General features: G+C 36.5%; 1 protein-coding gene across 1 annotated transcript in view; it reads left to right on the top strand.

Moving 5' to 3' along the window:
- Positions 1-20,302, top strand: part of RAB28 (RAB28, member RAS oncogene family) — a 102,684-nt gene that overhangs the window by 19,234 nt on the left and 63,148 nt on the right. The window contains exon 4 of the mRNA XM_082637577.1: positions 2,820-2,949. Coding sequence (XP_082493703.1) covers positions 2,820-2,949 — 130 coding nt within the window. The remainder of the gene's footprint in view (positions 1-2,819; positions 2,950-20,302) is intronic.

The raw sequence follows: 20,302 nt of genomic DNA, 5'->3' as shown, positions 1-20,302 counted from the left end.
TGGCCATGTTTTATTTGCATATATTCTATTATGTCCAGGTATTGAACCATGTTGCGATGAATATTTTAATATATTCGTTAGAAGGGTTCTAAAAATTTTAAGGTTTAATAGGCACCATAGGTCAAGGCTCAATTTATGAGAGTGAAAACAGTCTCACATTTGCCCTGAAAATGTGATTCATATTCATTCAGAATAATAATAAAAAAGTTCCCAGTAAGTGTGTAGTTTGTTAGTTTTAAATTGTGTATTTTTATTACTTTACATAATCAGTTAGGCTTGACAGGTATTATGAAGGTGGATGACAGAAGCATTGCCCAAGATCAATAGATGGTAGAGCCAGGAATACAATCCAAAGGCAATCTGACTTCTAGGGCAGAGCTCTTTCAACATAATATATTGTATCACTCATGTCATCTGGAGGTGGAGTCAATAGATTGAATATTAGCTTTGTTCAGAGGCTAATTCTGGGACATTATTCTTAATAAGAAAAGTAGGATTATGTTCATTATTTCAAATAATTCTGTGCTGGCCATTACTTCAAAGCATTTGGGAAGGCAGAAATAGATTTATAAGTTACTAAAATAAATCAGACAAACAATTTTGCTTAAAAATTATGGAATAATTAAGTTGAAAGGGATATAGAGTGTTTAATTCAATGATCTAACTTTAGAGGAAAATAACTTGAGACCCAGAGAAGCTAAGTGACTTGGGGGCCAGTGTAGTTTAACAAAAGAGCATGCAATATATGTAAATTAAGCCATCATGCTGTATGCCTTAAACTTGTACAGTGATGCATGTCAACTATTTCTTAATAAAACTGGAAAAAGCATAGTACTGGAAGTTCATAATAGTAGTAAGCTAGAGCCACATTGGGAAAGTCAGTTGTTAAATTTTCAGGAATTTTTGTGAGCCGGTTATTGAATATATTCATGATTAAAAACATATAAAAACTCATAAATTATATTAAAAACAAAGATTTATATGATCAAAATGCATCACTTACTGATTATTTTATTATATATTTCTGTTGTCTACACTCTTGAGGTTATTTATATCTAGTGTATCTGTATGGTGGAAGTGCTGTGTAGTGGTGTCCTACCCAACTCTGTTCAGTGAAGTGACATTGATAGCTTTAAAATGACCACAGGGGAGTATTTACACTACAGAAATTGGCAGATGCTTCAAATAACACTCTCTCATCCCTTCCCCACCGCTGCCGTGCCTCAAGCTGGTTAATTAATATTTACCAGCATATCATTGGCCATGACTTCTGTGTTATATACTTGCCTGTTTATGTGCCGGGCTTTGCTGCAAGACTGTGAGTTCCTTGAGGTGGTTCCTCATATCCCTGGTACCCAGCACAATGCTTGGCATATAGTTGGCATACAAATTTTTGTAGACTGAATGGGTGGACTTTATATTCATTCAGTCCTCGATTCAAATCCTGGCTCCATGTGACTTCGTGTTTATTAGTAAAATGAGGATAATAATACCAGTCTTGCGTGATTTTTGTGAGGATTAATGAAAAGATCCAGATATCTGTCTGGTACATAGTAGGTGTAAAAAAGTAGTCAACGTTTATGATTATAACTTAAGAAGAAGGAGACATAAATGCCATTAGGGTCCAGACTTAAATATGCAGAGAGCTTTGTATTAAGTATTTGACTACAAATTGGATGAGAATCAAGAATGTGGCAGTGTTATTTTTGTGAGTGTACATACTTCTTCTCCTTCCCACACAAAATAATGGGATATATTAAAAGGAATATGATATATAAGAGGCAGGAAGCAATCCCTCTGTTGTATTTGGCTTTGTTCAGGCTCTTATTACAGTATCAGGTCCAGTTTTACATTGCTCATTTTAAAGAGGATGTCAAAAAACTATATGTAGCATGTCCTGGGAAGAACCAACAACTATGATTAAAGGGATAGAAAATAGGTCCTTTGAGGCAAGTTTAAGGAATTGAGTTTGTTTATTCTGGAAAGGAGATGGTGAAGGAGTTACTTAACTATCTTCAAGTACATGAAGGGTTATTATAAGGAGGACACTCTCATGTTGTTCTGCAAATGCACAGAGGACCGAAAGAGGAAATCGACTTATTTCATTTAAAGAAAATTGTGTTAAACACTGAAATTGACTGTCAGGGGATGTCATGGAATCTCCATTTTTGAAAATATTTAAAAAGAGCAGCAGCAGATGGTTGTTTATTGAAAGGTTTAAATGTTTGACCTCATGAAAGTGACAGGCAGAATTGTAGAACTTGAAGCTTTTTTCACCTCTATGATATGATTTTCTTATATTTTATTGAAACTTACCAGGCATATCCCAGATATCTCATTGGAAAACCACTTACAGTTTGATAAAATTATTCTTTAGCTTGCATTGTATCTTTTTTTTTTTTTTTTTTTTTTTTTCCTTTTTGCGGTATGCGGGCCTCTCACTGTTGTGGCCTCTCCCGTTGCGGAGCACAGGCCCCGGATGCGCAGGCCCAGCGGCCATGGCTCACGGGCCCAGCCGCTCCGCGGCATATGGGATCCTCCCAGACCGGGGCACGAACCCGTATCCCCTGCATCGGCAGGCGGACTCTCAACCACTGCGCCACCAGGGAGGCCCTGCATTGTATCTTAATTGCTGGATTTATCTTGAATGAAGACATTCAGTATTATCTGTCTGCTAATACCTAAATTGAAGTCAGATACAAACAGTCCACATTTGTACTTTTTATACTCTATTCAACATATCTATTACTTAACAGTGTTCAGTATTAATATTTTTTAAAGTAGTATATTATAAATATTTTGTAACTCTTTTGCGACAGGGGATCCTCTTGGTATATGATATTACAAATTATCAAAGCTTTGAGAATTTAGAAGATTGGTATTCTGTGGTGAAGAAAGTGAGTGAGGAGTCTGAAACTCAGCCACTGGTTGCCTTGGTGGGCAATAAAAGTAAGTTATTAATGTTTATTTATATATAGTAAACTTTATTTGTCTATCCTGTAGTTTTTATTCCTAAAAAAAAAATTGATGTTTGGAAACATAAATAGATACTGTTTTCCTGGAGTGAGCAAGTTGAGGAGAAAATTCCTAAAGATGTGTACAGTCTTTTCAATAACAGTTTGATGCTTGATCTATCGTAATTGCTCTGCCGCTTTGGCCAATTCCTTGTTAAGGTAAGTTCTGTTCTGCAGTGTGTGTGTGTTTTGGCTTCCTGTTGTCTAAGGAAGCAGCGTGGACTATTAAGAACAGCAACACAGCTGCAGATTTTATGATATTACACTGCAGCTTCAGCTCTGCCCCAGAGATTTTGAAAGATACATTTCATTAAATGATACCCTGTTCTAGGGAAGGAAGCAGTGTCTGCATGGAATTTTGTGTGCATTGTTCCTGGCTCTCATTGCTCATAAACTTCCTTTTCTAAATTTTTGAGGTTTGTTCTTAAATATAGATTTTTTTTTTTTGAGAAAGAGTATATTGGGAGAGGAGTGGTGCTTGGTAAAAATGATGGATAAGTAATTTTTGAGATCTGTCTCTTGGGCTATGATATACAGCATATAAAAATTATAAGACTGCATTCAGTACAGGATTATTATTTGGTTCATAGTCCTGCAATGCATTTACCCTGGTAAAGGGGACCTTAATAAGAGTTCTCAAATATATAAGATATGATATTACCTAATCTTCTACAACTTATTTGAGGTCAGAAAAAGAGAAAATGAATTTAAATTATACCATGGAGGATTCAGGTCAGGAACTGTTTCCTGACTATAAGCTTTGTTAAATCAATACCCAAGTATACTACCAAGAGAATTATCTACTCCAAAAGTCTTTAAAAATACAGTGCATTTTTTTTGTCTATAATTGTTTAGGAAATAGTACTTCCTGAAGGACCAAGTCATGATTTTTTCATTATGTGGTTTTGCACACTTAGATGAACATTCAATAAATCCAAGCCTTACTTCAAAACCATTACAGAACAGGTGTGAATATCATTTCTCTGAAGAGTTAAAAATATAAATTTTATAATACTTTCTAGAAAACAGTATCACATATCACAAAATGTATGGCTTGGGTAAAAGAAACATTTTTTTTTAAAGCTTTAGTTAAATTTTGCTCATCTATTTTTTAGATCTAATTGAGTGAATCAGATGCTTTTCAATTCATTGAAATCCCCCTTTACAAATCATAAGTTTTGATGAGCTTAGGTTCTGTTTCTGAGTGCAGCTTTTCATTTTAGGAGATCATTTGTTAGTCATTAGTCATGTCACCAAAGCATTGGTTTATATTATAGTTAAATTTGTGCTTTATTGGAAGTTTTCCTTCACCTTTTGGGAAATTATAGAGTAAGGGAGTGATGGGGGTTTGGATTTGTTTTCATTTCTTTCAGGATATAATCTAACTACATCTGGAGTAATGGTGTAGTGGTGCAAAATTATATACATTATGTTATGTGTTTATGCTATCCTGTGAGGCCTCTGCCATTGGTCACTGTCTAAGACAGGATGTCAGGCTAGATGGGCTATTGGACTGTGCTGGTGATGCCATTCCTGGGTTTCAAAAACAAACATTTATATAATTATATGAATTTATGCAAAAAACTGTTACAGTGTTATGTTTGAGATTTAATTGCATGAAAGTCAAAAGAATTTTTTTACTTTTGGTTTAGCTCTAACCCCTTTCTTGTATTTATAATACTCTCTTTCAGAATGCGATCATGTAATAGAGTATGCAGTCACACAGAATGTTACATGTGTAAAATTAAGTGATTAGAGATGAACATTTTCCTGGATATTATTTACTGCTATCTGTCACTGGCCCAGTTTCATATGATCAATATGATCATGTAGTGAATGATCTTATAATTTGTGTTTACAAGTTGATGTTACATTATAGTATATGCACTCATTTTGGGGATATAATTATATTAAAAAGCAAAGATTTTGTTTTTGAGCAATACCAAACTAATTAAAGAGATTTTATTAAGAGTTTCTATATCAAGGGCCTCATGAAACATTGGAAGGTTTTCCAAGTTAAGGAAGCAGCTCCCAGATTCAGAGAATGTTCCAGATGGCAAGGCTTTCACAGTTGTTTCATCTGACTTTTTTCATTCATCAGATGAGTGTTATATTTGTTCAATCTGTTGTTTCTTTTTATTCCTCTTTTTCTGCTTTCTCTTGAGTTAATTGATCATTTATTATTACATTTTATTTCACCTATTAACTTATACATATTATATATTTATATATTATATTCTTAGTTGTTTCCTTAAGATGTTCACTACACATCCTTAATTAGTCTACCTTCAAATAATAATAGTATATCTCTTCGTGTGTAGTATAAGGAACTTAAACATTAGTGTTTAATTACCTCCCGCCCCAATCCTTTGTGTTATTATTGTCAGATATATTTTTACATATTCTATAAATAATTTTTGCTTTAAACAATCATTCGGCTTTTAAGAGCAATTAAAAATAAGAAAAAAGGTACATTTTATTTTACATTTGCTTATTACATTGCCAGCACTCTTTATTTATCTGTTTAGATCCAAGAGTCTGTTTGATAGCAGATTCTGTTTGAAGAACTTCCTTTAACATTTCTTTTAGAGTAGATCTATTGACAATGAATTTCCTCAATTAAAAGCAAAGACTTTAGATACTGGTTAAAGGCAAAGCAAAGGAAGCATGATGGGAAGACGTTTGAAGCTGAATTATTATGATCATTATCTACAGAGTCATCATCTGCCTAAATGAGCTTTTAAAAATTCGTTATTCTGTCCTATTCTTTGCTTGAATAGAAAGCATATGTTGAAAAGAAGTATGTGTAGGCTATGAAAATATTGGCAGCGGTAGCCAACTTTTAGCCAAAGTTTAGCAAAAAGATGGGATAGAGAAAATTTCCATACAAAGAGTGTGTGTGTGTGAATTTGTCCCATAGTAAGAGCTTATAATTAGGAAGTTATAAAATCATGTACTTTTTATTAAAATATGGTAAACTCTCAGAAATTTGGGCTGAGGATTGAGAATAGTTTTAGGCAAAGATGAATTACAGGTTTATTTTTGTAAAAATTGCATTTTATTATGGTTTAACTAGTGTAGGTTAATGATATAGCCAGCAGAGGAAGGGACTTGCTTTAATGAAATAGAATTGATAATTAGTAAGTTAATTATTTCAGTATATAATACTTAAAAGTATATAATATATTTGACCCTTGAACAACACAGGGGTTAGGGGCATAGTTCCTTCCTGCAGTCAAAAATCCACGTTTAACTTATAGTCAGCCCTTTGTAAACTCTGTTCCTCCTTATTCACGGTTCTGCATCCATGGATTGAATCAACTTCGGATCATGTAGTACTGTCGTATTTACTATTAAAAAAAAATCTGCATGTAAGTGGACCTGCACAGTTCAAACCAGTGTTGTTCAGGGGTCAACTGTACTTAAAACAAATTAATTTATTTTATTTTATATTCAATTCTAAAAGGTTATAAAACAGTAGTGTTATTTCTTTGTACTGTTTAAGATTTTAAGTGAAGTATTGAGTCATGGTTAAGATCAGAGGGTTTTAAGTTTAGACAGACTTTGCTTACAAGCCCAGTTTCTTCACTTATCAGCAGTGTAACATCAGACAATTTACTTTATGTCTTTAAGTCTCAATTTCTTCATCTGGAAATAAGTATCATGGTTTCTGTCTGATAAAGTTGGTTTAAGGATTAAATGAGCTATTACATAAAAACACTTAGAACATATTTCCTGTACACTGTAAGTGCTCAGTAACTATTAGTTATTATTATTAACCATAATAGCCTTCTAAAAGCATGGACTATAGCTTCAGTTAGAAAGATCACAAGTTCCAAATTAGTACAGCTGACATAGATATTTCACAAAAGTAGCCTGAAGAAAATGGTTCCTAGAGAATTCCTTTGTTGCCATCTTATTCCTTGCTTTTTACCATGATAGTTCTCATGCTGTGTGTTGGGTAGGGCAATTCATTGAGAAAACATTCTCGAGTGCCAGATATGTGTATTCAGCTAGCCATTGTTAATTTGTGCAAAGGTTGAACCACAGATAATGCTTAAGGAGTGATTGGGACCTGCTAATCTGTGTCTTAATTTTGTTCTTTTTCTCTTCCATCTTCAAGTTTTCTAGGAATTTGATTTCTTTTGCTTTGTCTGGTTGTTGGGATTAATAAATAAAATTATGTTCAAATTTCCATGGAAGGCCCTACTTTTCCCTAGTGAGGTAAAAAAATATTCCTGATAGTAACTTTCAAAATGGGAAAGAGGGAGGACTCCCCTGGTGGCACAGTGGTTAAGAATCCACCTGCCAATGCAGGGGACACGGGTTCGAGCCCTGGTCCGGGAAGATCCCACATGCCGCGGAGCAACTAAGCCCGTGTGCCACAACAACTGAGCCTGCACTCTAGAGCCTGTGAGCCACAACTACTGAGCCTGCGTGCCACAGCTACTGAAGCCTGTGCACCTAGAGCCCATGCTCCACAACAAAGAGAAGCCACCGCAATGAGAAGCCTGCGCACCACAACGAAGAGTAGCCCCCTCTCACCTCAACTCGAGAAAGCCTGTGTGCAGCAACAAAGACCCAATGCAGCCAAAAATAAATAAATAAATAAATTTATTAAAAAAAAATGGGAAAGGGTAAGTCATCTACTTATTCTGTGTGTTTTGTGGAAGTTCCATTGGAGTTTGATGATGTCTTCGGCTCCAAGTATAGTGCATTGTCTGATTGGCTATGAATATAGCCACATAAGCACCTGGAAACAATTATATTACCATCTAAGGCAACTTCTGCACCAGGCTTAATACCCGATTTCCTGGCCTTGAAGGTCTTGCTCTCCCAGCATCGGGGCACTCTCACTTGATCAGAGCCTGCACTGCAGAACCTAGGGATTTTCAATATATGACCACTTATTACAGGCTTATTACAGGTGCACCTGACCATGGCCCAACACACAATCAACTCTCATGTGAACTATGGCACTAGCTTCCTAACTCTTCCTCCTGCTCTTAGCTTTGATCTCCTAAATCCAGTTCCCAAATGGCAAATCATACTGTATGACTTCTCTCCTTAAAACCTTCTAGTGCTTTCTCATCACACTAGAATGAAATCCAAACTCCTTATCCAATTTCATCAAGCACAGGGTTATCTGGCTCCTACCTACATCTCAGACCTCATTTTCTACTAAATGCTCCCTTGTCCACTATATGTGTAAGGCACACTTGTCTTGGCTGGCTCCATTTTGTCATTTGGATCTCATCTTAAATGTCATCTCCTCAGAGTTGCCTTCTTTGACCACTCAAATCTAAACGAGTCATCAAGTCCCTTTTTGTCAGGACGTTCTGTTTCAGTTATTTGCATAGTCTCATTGTCATCTGATATCATTTCTTGTTTGTTTCTTGTCTGTCTAAGCTCTGTGAAAGCTAGGGACCTCATCACTTAGAACAATGTCTGAATGAATGAATACCAAATGAATGGTTAAAAGTCTTTTCAGGAAGACCCTGTTGAAATTAAAAGTGTATATGGCCTGGGATATGTTATTCAGGGAAAATGGTTTTCTTAATAAGGAAAAATACATAGTAGGTAACAGGGAACTTATTAGATGGCCTTCAGGCCCAACTGGCCTAGTGAATTCCACTCTGGTGAATAATGTCAGAGTTTCTTAAGAAACACATTGAAGTTATATTATGCTGGATCATGTTAGAGATAAAATGTCATAGATTTTATATCATGACTTTAGGTTAAATAAATTTAAAAAAATTAAGAATTTTGCTGCATTTTCTTGTGACTTTTACATACTGATAGAAACTTACACTTTCAACTTTTTATTTACAAATTTTAAATTTTGGTGCTTTATTTAAAAATCAGAGTCTGCACTCAAATACACTTTTAGTTTTTCTTTTAGTGTTTCAGGGAAAGTTCAAATTAAAATGAAATGAACACTCAGGAATATTAATTTTTTAAAGATTAATTTTGTATTCAATCCATGTTTTATAACCACATGGCATTTTAATTTGTCATTTTGTTATTTTCTATCTTTAAGCTGTTATGTTTTCCTACTATCTGATCCATCACCTAGTTTCTTCCCTGACTAGCTAACATTCTCAGTTGGATAGATTGTAAACAGAAATTAACAGGGTTGCATAGGAGCTGCCCCCTTCCTGATTTATAGCATCTTAGTTAGTGGAGGGGTGGTGGTTATCAGTAACTTGTATTGGGAGTAGGAATTATCATGCTCCAGTATAGAGTGGATGGATGAATGATTTCTGCTCTTAAAGATATTAAACAGATCCTTTCCCAAATAAAGACTAATAACTCAGATTTTTAAACAATCTTCATGACAGATGAGGGCATAGAGAAGAGTGCATCAACACTAATTAACAATGTTGAGTGTATATTCTTCTTAACAGTGATTGATTGTTCTTGGAGTACTATCTCTGCCCAGGAAGTGATGTTTTACACTGTGAGGTTCAAAGGTTACATTTTAATGTACCCTGTAAGTTGTGTTCCCTGAACTCCATGGAAATGTATTAGTAAAACAAGTAAATTTTAAGTTGAAAATTTTACTGATGCTCAGTAAAGTTATCAAGACTTTTAAAGGCTATTCTTTATTCTTAGTAATAGATGAGTATAAGAGATGGCTTTATGTCCAGCTTTAAGAACTTTATGGGAATTTACATGAAAGTACTTACCTATACTGTGACTCTTTTGAGTTTTCAAAAATTCTTATTGTATCTGGAGAGTGGAAATGTGAAACTATGAAGTAAGTAACATATACTTTGATTCCTGTTTTGAAGGATTCATATCAAGTTCTATAAAATTTATCATCTACAATATTTTAACAAAGTGAACAAGTGAGTCATTATTACCAGTTTGTTTAAAAGAGTTTACAATTTATAAAGCATAAACAAAAACTCTTTTGAGGATTTGAAAAGTTCATTCTGTTTATACAGTCTAAATTATAACATTCTGCGCCTTACCCATTTACTTTAATATGGTTCTTTTTGTTCTGGTGATAGTAATCCCAAAAGTATCAGACCCAAGTGTCTTTTTTAGATGGACCTAATGTTTCTGTTGTTTCATTTTTTTTTCTTTTCTCTTTTTCCTCTCTTTACATGTAAATTTGTCAAATAGAGCCATGATTATTTACATACTGGAGGATGCTGGTAGCATCTTATTCTGATACTGATAGCATCAGTGTTCTGTATACTGAGTGAGAGAGTATTTTAATACATATGCTTACAGCTGTTCTCTTATGTGGTATTTCATACTCCTACTGTACTTTAAGAACACTGATAGTATTTCAGGTTTAATTGGTTGAGTAGTTTTATCAAATTAAATGCATAAGCTTGCATTCACACTGGTGTTGTGACTGATATATTGGGGAAGAAAATGTCAAATAAGTGCTTTTTCATAATACTAATCAGAAACCACTTTTCACCTGACAGTTGTTGCAGTGATGTTATTATGTCAATTCATAGTTACTTTTTTTTAGTTGGCCTACTTTAAACCATTTTGGCAGTATTACAGTTTACTTAGCTTGAGAAGTTTAAGGATTTTGTGGTTTTGTTTTGTTTGTTTTGGGGGAATTGTGTAAGCATTTCAGTCATAGCAATCTGTTTATATGATTTCTGTCTGTCTTTCATTGTCATGATAGAGGAAGTTTATTAAATGCTAAAGAAAGCATAATCCACCTGTTGTTTCTTTTATGATGACTGATTTTAAATTTTAGAAGCAATTAATTATTAAATATTGAATTAATATTAAATAAAATATTAAAAAAGAATACAGCTATAAAAACTTTGTGAAAAGATTTGAGATTTTTATTAATGTAATTTAAGTCCCTTTAATGATTTATTTTACTTTATATTTGCTGTGATTGTTTAATAAATCCAATATAGATTAAAAGAACACTAGAGTGGGGATCAGAAAACTTTGTCCTGCTACTGTCATTTTATCTAGCTACATTACCTTGGCAATTTATTTAATCACTTAAGATAATCCTCCTCATGTATAAAATAAGGTGATTGTACTAGGCAATCATGAGCACCTTCTATTCCTAAAATATGATGACCCAAACTATGTTTAGTTGTAAGTCTGATTAATTGAACATATTTGTTGCCATACAATTTTTTTAAAATTTATTTATTTAATTTATTTATTTTTGTGGTACGCGGGCCTCTCACTGTTTTGGCCTCTCCCGCTGCGGAGCACAGGCTCCGGACGCGCAGGCTCAGCGGCCATGGCTCACGGGTCCAGCCATTCCGTGGCATGTGGGATCTTTCCAGACAGGGGCACAAACCCGCGTCCCCTGCATCGGCAGGCGGACTCTCAGCCACTGCGCCACCAGGGAAGCCCGCCATACAATTTTAAGAGAGTTTAACTTTTCATGTGATTGAAATCCTGTCTTCTTATCTTTGCAGAGATGATTTCTTAGGCTCATTTTATCATTCAGTTATTAGATTATTAAGTATCCATTTTCTATATACATGAATAGGTGCATATACCTAATAACAATAAATATAACCAAGATTTATTGAATTCTTAGTATTTGCCAGGCACACCCTGGAAATATGACCAACTTTCAAGTGCTTTTGGGGCTCTAAAAATAGCATTTATTTTTTTTCTTTGAAGTATAGTTGATTTACAATATTATGTTAGTTTAGGGTAAACAACATCATGATTCAATATTTTTATAGATTATACTCCATTTAAAGTTATAAAGTATTGGCTATATTCCCTATGCTGTACAATATATCCTTGTAGCTTATTTCTTTTATACATAGTAGTTTGTACGTCTTAAGCCCCTACCCTATCTTGCCCCTCTTCCCTTCCCTCTCTCTACTGGTAATGACTAGTTTGATCTCTATAATGTTCTGAAAAAGTCACCATTTTTATTTTTTTTTAATTTTTTTTTTTAATTTTTATTTTTTCTTCTTCTTTTTTCTTTTTATTAGTTTCTGCTTTATAACAAAGTGAATCAGTCATACATATACATCTGTTCCCACATCCCTTCCCTCATGCATCTCCCTCCCTCCCACCCTCCCCATCCCACCCCTCCAGGCGGTCACAAAGCACCGAGCTGATCTCCCTGTGCTCTGCGGTTGCTTCCCACTATCTATCTACCTTACGTTTGGTAGTGTATATATGTCCATGCCTCTCTTTCGCTTTGTCACAGCTTACCCTTCCCCCTCCCCATATCCACAAGTCCATTCTCAAGTAGGTCTGTGTCTTTATTCCCGTTTTACCCCTAGGTCCTTCATGACGTTTTTTTTTTTTTTAAATTCCGTATATATGTGTTAGCATACGGTATTTGTCTTTCTCTTTCTGACTTACTTCACTCTGTATGACAGACTCTAGGTCTATCCACCTCATTACAAATAGCTCAGTTTCGTTTCTTTTTATGGCTGAGTAATATTCCATTGTATATATGTGCCACATCTTCTTTATCCATTCATCTGATGATGGACACTTAGGTTGTTTCCAGCTCCGGGCTATTGTAAATAGAGCTGCAATGAACATTTTGGTACATGTCTCTTTTGGAATTATGGTTTTCTCAGGGTATATGCCTAGAAGTGGGATTGCTGGGTCGTATGGTAGTTCTATTTGTAGTTTTTTAAGGAACCTCCATACTGTTCTCCATAGTGGCTGTACCAATTCACATTCCCACCAGCAGTGCAAGAGTGTTCCCTTTTCTCCACACCCTCTCCAGCATTTATTGTTTCTAGATTTCTTGATGATGGCCATTCTGACTGGTGTGAGATGATATCTCATTGTAGTTTTGATTTGCATTTCTCTAATGATTAATGATGTTGAGCATTCTTTCACGTGTTTGTTGGCAGTCTGTATATCTTCTTTGGAGAAATGCCTATTTAAGTCTTCTGCCCATTTTTGGATTGGGTTGTTTGTTTTTTTGCTATTGAGCTGCATGAGCTGCTTATAAATTTTGGAGATTAATCCTTTGTCAGTTGCTTCATTTGCAAATATTTTCTCCCATTCTGAGGGTTGTCTTTTGGTCTTGTTTATGGTTTCCTTTGCTGTGCAAAAGCTTTGAAGTTTCATTAGGTCCCATTTGTTTATCTTTGTTTTTATTTCCATTTCTCTAGGAGGTGGGTCCAAAAGGATCTTGCTGTGATTTATGTCATAGAGTGTTCTACCTATGTTTTCCTCTAAGAGTTTGATAGTTTCTGGCCTTACATTTAAGTCTTTAATCCATTTTGAGCTTATTTTTGTGTATGGTGTTAGGGAATGATCTAATCTCAAACTTTTACATGTCCCTGTCCAGTTTTCCCAGCACCACTTATTGAAGAGGCTGTCCTTTCTCCACTGTACATTCCTGCCTCCTTTATCAAAGATAAGTTGGCCATATGTGCGTGGGTTTATCTCTGGGCTTTCTATCCTGATCCACTGATCTATCTTTCTGTTTTTATGCCAGTACCACACCGTCTTGATTACTGTAGCTCTGTAGTATAGTCTGAAGTCAGGGAGCCTGATTCCTCCAGCTCCGTTTTTCGTTCTCAAGATTGCTTTGGCTATTCGGGGTCTTTTGTTTTTCCAAACAAATTTTGAAATTTTTTGTTCTAGTTCTGTGAAAAATGCCAGTGGTAGTCTGATAGGGATTGCATTGAATCTGTAGATTGCTTTGGGTAGTAGAGTCATTTTCACAATATTGATTCTTCCAATCCAGGAGCATGGTATATCTCTCCATCTATTTGTATCATCTTTAATTTCTTTCATCAGTGTCTTATAATTTTCTGCATACAGGTCTTTTGTCTCCTTAGGTAGGTTTATTCCTAGATATTTTATTCTTTTTGTTGCAATGGTAAATGGGAGTGTTTTCTTGATTTCATTTTCAGATTTTTCATCATTAGTGTACAGGAATGCCAGAGATTTCTGTACATTAATTTTGTATCCTGCTACTTTACCAAATTCATTGATTAGCTCTAGTAGTTTTTTGGTAGCATCTTTAGGATTCTCTATGTATAGTATCATGTCATCTGCAAACAGTGACAGCTTTACTTCTTCTTTTCCAATTTGGATTCCTTTTATTTCCTTTTCTTCTCTGATTGCTGTGGCTAAAACTTCCAAAACTAGGTTGAATAAGAGTGGTGAGAGTGGGCAGCCTTGTCTTGTTCCTGATCTTAGTGGAAATGGTTTCAGTTTTTCACCATTGAGGACAATGTTGGCTGTGGGTTTGTCATATATGGCCTTTATTATGTTGAGGAAAGTTCCCTCTATGCCTACTTTCTGCAGGGTTTTTATCATAAATGGGTGTTGAATTTTGTCAAAAGCTTTCTCTGCATCTATTGAGATGATCATATGGTTTTTCTCCTTCAACTTGTTAATATGGTGTATCACATTGATTGATTTGCGTATATTGAAGAATCCTTGCATGCCTGGAATAAACCCCACTTGATCATGGTGTATGATCCTTTTAATGTGCTGTTGGATTCTGTTTGCTAGTATTTTGTTGAGGAGTTTTGCATCTATGTTCATCAGTGATATTGGCCTGTAGTTTTCTTTCTTTGTGACATCCTTGCCTGGTTTTGGTATCAAGGTGATGGTGGCCTCGTAGAATGAGTTTGGGAGTGTTCCTTCCTCTGATATTGTTTGGAAGAGTTTGAGAAGGATGGGTGTTAGCTCTTCCCTAAATGTTTGATAGAATTCGCCTGTGAAGCCATCTGGTCCTGGGCTTTTGTTTGATGGAAGATTTTTAATCACAGTTTCAATTTCAGTGCTTGTGATTGGTCTATTCATATTTTCTATTTCTTCCTGAGTCAGTCTTGGCAGGTTGTGCATTTCTAAGAATTTGTCCATCTCTTCCAGGTTGTCCATTTTATGGGCATAGAGTTGCTTATAGTAATCTCTCATGATCTTTTGTATTTCTGCAGTGTCAGTTGTTACTTCTCCTTTTTCATTTCTAATTCTATTGATTTGAGTCTTCTCCCTTCTTTTCTTGATGAGTCTGGCTAATGGTTTATCAATTTTGTTTATCTTCTCAAAGAACCAGCTTTTAGTTTTATTGATCTTTGCTATCGTTTCCTTCATTTCTTTTTCATTTATTTCTGATCTGATTTTTATGATTTCTTTCCTTCTGCTAATTTTAGGATATTTTTGTTCTTCTTTCTCTAATTGCTTTAGGCGCAAGGTTAGGTTGTTTATTCGAGATGTTTCCTGTTTCTTAAGGTGGGATTGTATTGCTATAAACTTCCCTCTTAGAACTGCTTTTGCTGCATCCCATAGGTTTTGGGTCGTCGTGTCTCCATTGTCATTTGTTTCTAGGTATTTTTTAATTTCCTCTTTGATTTTTTCAGTTATCACTTCGTTATTAAGTAGTGTATTGTTTAGCCTCCATGTGTTTGTATTTTTTACAGCTCTTTTCCTGTAATTGATATCTAGTCTCATAGCATTGTGGTCAGAAAAGATACTTGATACAATTTCAATTTTCTTAAATTTACCAAGGCTTGATTTGTGACCCAAGATATGATCTATCCTGGAGAATGTTCCATGAGCACTTGAGAAAAATGTGTATTCTGTTGTTTTTGGATGGAATGTCCTATAAATATCAATTAAGTCCATCTTGTTTAATGTATCATTTAAAGCTTGTGTTTCCTTATTTATTTTCATTTTGGATGATCTGTCCATTGGTGAAAGTGGGGTGTTAAAGTCCCCTACTATGATTGTGTTACTGTCAATTTCTCCTTTTATGGCTGTTAGTATTTGCCTTATGTATTGAGGTGCTCCTATGTTTGGTGCATAAATATTTACAATTGTTATATCTTCTTCTTGGATCGATCCCTTGATCATTATGTAGTGTCCTTCTTTGTCTCTTCTAGTAGTCTTTATTTTAAAGTCTATTTTGTCTGATATGAGAATTGCTACTCCAGCTTTCTTTTGGTTTCCATTTGCATGGAATATCTTTTTCCATCCCCTTACTTTCATTCTGTATGTGTCTCTAGGTCTGAAGTGGGTCTCTTGTAGACAGCATATATCTGGGTCTTGTTTTTGTATCCATTCAGCCAATCTGTGTCTTTTGGTGGGAGCATTTAGTCCATTTACATTTAAGGTAATTATCGATATGTATGTTCCTATTCCCATTTTCTTAATTGTTTTGGGTTCGTTATTGTAGGTCTTTTCCTTCTGTTGTGTTTCTTGCCTAGAGAAGTTCCTTTAGCATTTGTTGTAAAGCTGGTTTGGTGGTGCTGAACTCTCTCAGCTTTTGCTTGTCTGTAAATGTTTTAATTTCTCCATCAAATCTGAATGAGATCCTTGCTGGGTAGAGTAATCTTGGTTGCAGGTTTTTCTCCTTCATCACTTTAATTATGTCCTGCCACTCCCTTCTGGCTTGTAGAGTTTCTGCTGAGAGATCAGCTGTTATCCTGATGGGGATTCCCTTGTGTGTTATTTGTTGTTTTTGCCTTGCTGCTTTTAATATGATTTCTTTGTGTTTAACTTTTGACAGTTTGATTAATATGTGTCTTGGCGTATTTCTCCTTGGATTCATTCTGTATGGGACTCTCTGTGCCTCCTGGACTTGATTAACTATTTCCTTTCCCATATTGGGGAAGTTTTCAACTATAATCTCTTCAAATATTTTCTCAGTCCCTTTCTTTTTCTCTTCTTCTTCTGGAACCCCTATAATTCGAATGTTGGTGCGTTTAATGTTGTCCCAGAGGTCTCTGAGACTGTCCTCTGTTCTTTTCATTCTTTTTTCTTTATTTTGCTCTGCAGCAGTTATTTCCACTATTTTATCTTCCACCTCACTTATCCGTTCTTCTGCCTCAGTTATTCTGCTATTGATCCCATCTAGAGTATTTTTTATTTCATGTATTGTGTTTTTAATCGATGCTTGATTCATCTTTAGTTCTTCGAGGTCCTTGTTAACTGTTTCTTGCATTTTGTCTATTCTATTTCCAAGATTTTGGATCTGGGAAATAGAATCTTGGATCATCTTTACCATCATTATTCTGAATTCTTTTTCAGGTAGACTGCCTATTATCTCTTCATTTGTTAGGTCTGGTGGGTTTTTATCTTGCTCCTTCTCCTGCTGTGTGTTTTTCTGTCTTCTCATTTTGCTTATGTTACTGTGTTTGGGGTCTCCTTTTTGCAGGCTGCAGATTCGTAGTTCCCGTTGTTTTTGGTGTCTGTCCCCAGTGGCTAAGGTTGGTTTAGTGGGTTGTGTAGGCTTCCTGGTGGAGGGTACTAGTGCCTGTGTTCTGGTGGATGAGGCTGGATCTTGTCTTTCTGGTGGGCAGGTCCACGTCTGGTGGTGTGTTTTGGGGTGTCTGCGGACTTTTTATGATTTTAGGCCACCTCTCTGCTAATGGGTGGCGTTGTGATCCTGTCTTGCTAGTTGTTTGGCATAGGGTGTCCAGCACTGTAGCTTGCTGGTCGTTGAGTGAAGCTGGGTGCTGGTGTTGAGATGGAGATCTCTGGAAGATTTTCGCCGTTTGATATTATGTGGAGCTGGGAGGTCTCTTGTGGACCAGTGTCCTGAAGTTGGCTCTCCCACCTCAGAGGCACAGCACTGACTCCTGGCTCCTCAATTTGGGATGATTTGTTGTCTATTCATGTATTCCACAAATGCAGGGTACATCAAGTTGATTGTGGAGCTTTAATCCGCTGCTTCTGAGGCTGCTGGGAGAGGTTTCCCTTTCTCTTCTTTGTTCTCACAGCTCCTGGGTCTCAGCTTTGAATTTGACCCCGCCTCTGCGTGTAGGTCGCCGGAGGGCGTCTGTTCTTCGCTCAGACAGGACAGGGTTAAAGGAGCAGCCTCTTCGGGGACTCTGGCTCACTCAGGCCGGGCGGGAGGGAGGGGCACGGAGTGCGGGACGAGCCTGCAGCGGCAGAGTTCGGCGTGACGTTGCACCAGCCCGAGGCGCGCCGTGCGTTCTCCCAGGGAAGCCGCCCCTGGATCCCGGGACCCCGGCAGTGGCGGGCTGCACAGGCTCCCGGAAGGGCGGTGTGGACAGTGACCTGCGCTCGCACACAGGCTTCTTGGCGGCGGCAGCAGCAGCCCCAGCGTCCCGCGCCCGTCACCGGGCTCCGCGCTTTCAGTCGTGACTCGCGCCCGTCTGTGGAGCCCCTTTAAGCAGCGCTCTTAATCCCCTCTCCTCGCGCACCAGGAAACCAAGAGGGCAGAAAAAGTCTCTTGCCTCTTCGGCAGCTCCAGAGTTTTCCCGGACTCCCTGCCGGCTAGCTGTGGCACATTAGCCCCCTTCAGGCTGAGTTCTCGCCGCCAGCCCCAGTCCTCTCCCTGAGCTCTGACCGAAGCCCGAGCCTCAGCTTCCAGCGCCGCCCCCCCCTGGCGGGCGAGCAGACAAGCCTCTCGGGCTGGTGAGTGCCGCTCGGCACCGATCCTCTGTGCGGGAATCTCTCCGCTTTGCCCTACCCAGGTATGTGGGGAGTTTCTTGCCTTTTGGGAGGTCTGGGGTCTTCTGCCAGCGTTCAGTAGGTGTTCTGTCGTCACCATTTTTAGAGCAGAGTTTTCTATTTTATTTTTTTACCGTTTGGAATTATGTAGGTGTTCTGTAACTAAAGCTCCATGAAGTCAGAGACTTGTCTACCTTGTTCACTGCTGTGTCTCTAGTATCAAGCTCAGTCCCTGGCACACAGAAAATGCTCAATAAATACTTGTTATGAATGACTAGAAAATTATTAATTCTCTACCTTAGTAAAAGATAAAACTATGGAAATTTTGAGATGATAATACTGTTTTTTTTCCTAGCTTTTGTAAAACTCTGAGGCTAAGTTTTTCATCTGGAAGAGGCATATAATAACAGCCTCGCTTGGTGCTTATGAGTTACTACTACATAAGATCATGTAAAATGCCTCTTACATTACACACATAGTTCTTTTGAAAACTAAACTCTTAGCCCTCATCGCTTAATTTTCATTCAAAATTTTAACTTTAAAAAGATGAGAAGTGGTATTTTCCCTTATGGATATTTATTTTATAGTGTGTTCTAGCACCTTAGTATCTTTAATATAGAGACAGTATAGAGTAGTGGTCAGGGACACAGACTTCTAAGTAAGACCACTTAGGTTTAGATATGGGCTCACTTATTTAAATGTGTGACCATGATAAGGTACTCACCCTCTTTGTACCTTAGTTTTGTCATCTGTAAAACGGAAATAACAATAGCACCTACCTTATAAGGAGGTCGTTATGAAAATTAAATATATATAAAGCTCCTAAAACCATGCCTGGTATATATAGGTGCTATATGTGTTAGTTGTTGTTATTGTATTTCCCACTCTTTCTCCAGATCCTCTCTTCTAGTTATGGGTAATGGGAGGAAGTATTGCTAAGTCTCGTATTTTTTTAATTTAAGGATTTAAAAATCAAAAACATTAAAAATTTTGTGAAATGTCTTTGAAATACATAAAAATGATTAAAATTTTGGTTACAATTATTGTTTGGAAGTCACCCTTCACTTAACTTGTAGTTTAGAAGTATATTTTTCTGAAAAAATATTTAAATTCAGTTAATGGAGGTGATATAATTTTGATATTCAATCTGAATGGTGAAAGCTGGTGTACAGTTGCCATGAATTTTTATCTCAAGTTTATTTTGCTTTGTAGACATGTGTCTAATAAAAAAAAAGATGCTGCATAAACCATCGTTGGAGTTTGAATGTACTTCTGTTTTTGGTTGAGGTATAAATGTTATTTCTGGCTGTGTCCTTCATACTTAGCTCTTCTTACAACAAATGGAAAGGCCTTAATTGTACCTAAGGGAATAGTTAATCCACAGTGGACATATGGTGGACAAAAGCTGAGTCTAGTAAATGAAATAAAATTATAAATGGTAAAGATTTGAATGCTTACAAAGTCTGGCAGCTATAAAAGATAGTGTATTGTTTGAGATTAGCAAATTTTCTCTGAAGCATGATAGTAATAATTCTTTTCTTGGTGTGTTTTTGTTGTATGTTTATATGTAAATTCGACTGAAAGACATACTCTCAACTTATGTATAAAGCATATTTGTCTTTTTTAAATTGTTCATTAAGCTTTGTGATGTGACTTTGACATCAATAATAAAGGCTGATGCTATCACATTTTTGGAAAGTTACTGCTCCTTTGATTGGGGGCAGTTAATTAGCATTAACCCAGAACAGCTCTTGGGCTTTATGGATTTGAGCATTATATGTGGTTGCACTGCTCCAGCAAAAGGTTAAGTATTAATGGAAAATGGTCACAGCCCTTTTACTTAAAGAAAACATGTTACTTGTAAGTTTTCTTTTGATTTTACTTTTACAGTTACATTGAATGTCTTCATTCATTTAGCC

This window comes from Mesoplodon mirus, assembly GCF_964341445.2.
Source record: "Mesoplodon mirus genome assembly, chromosome: 2".
In the NCBI taxonomy this organism is placed as follows: Eukaryota; Metazoa; Chordata; class Mammalia; order Artiodactyla; family Ziphiidae; genus Mesoplodon; species Mesoplodon mirus.
The sequence above is the reverse complement of the archived record's forward strand: the minus strand, read 5'-3'. Positions and strand labels throughout refer to the sequence as shown.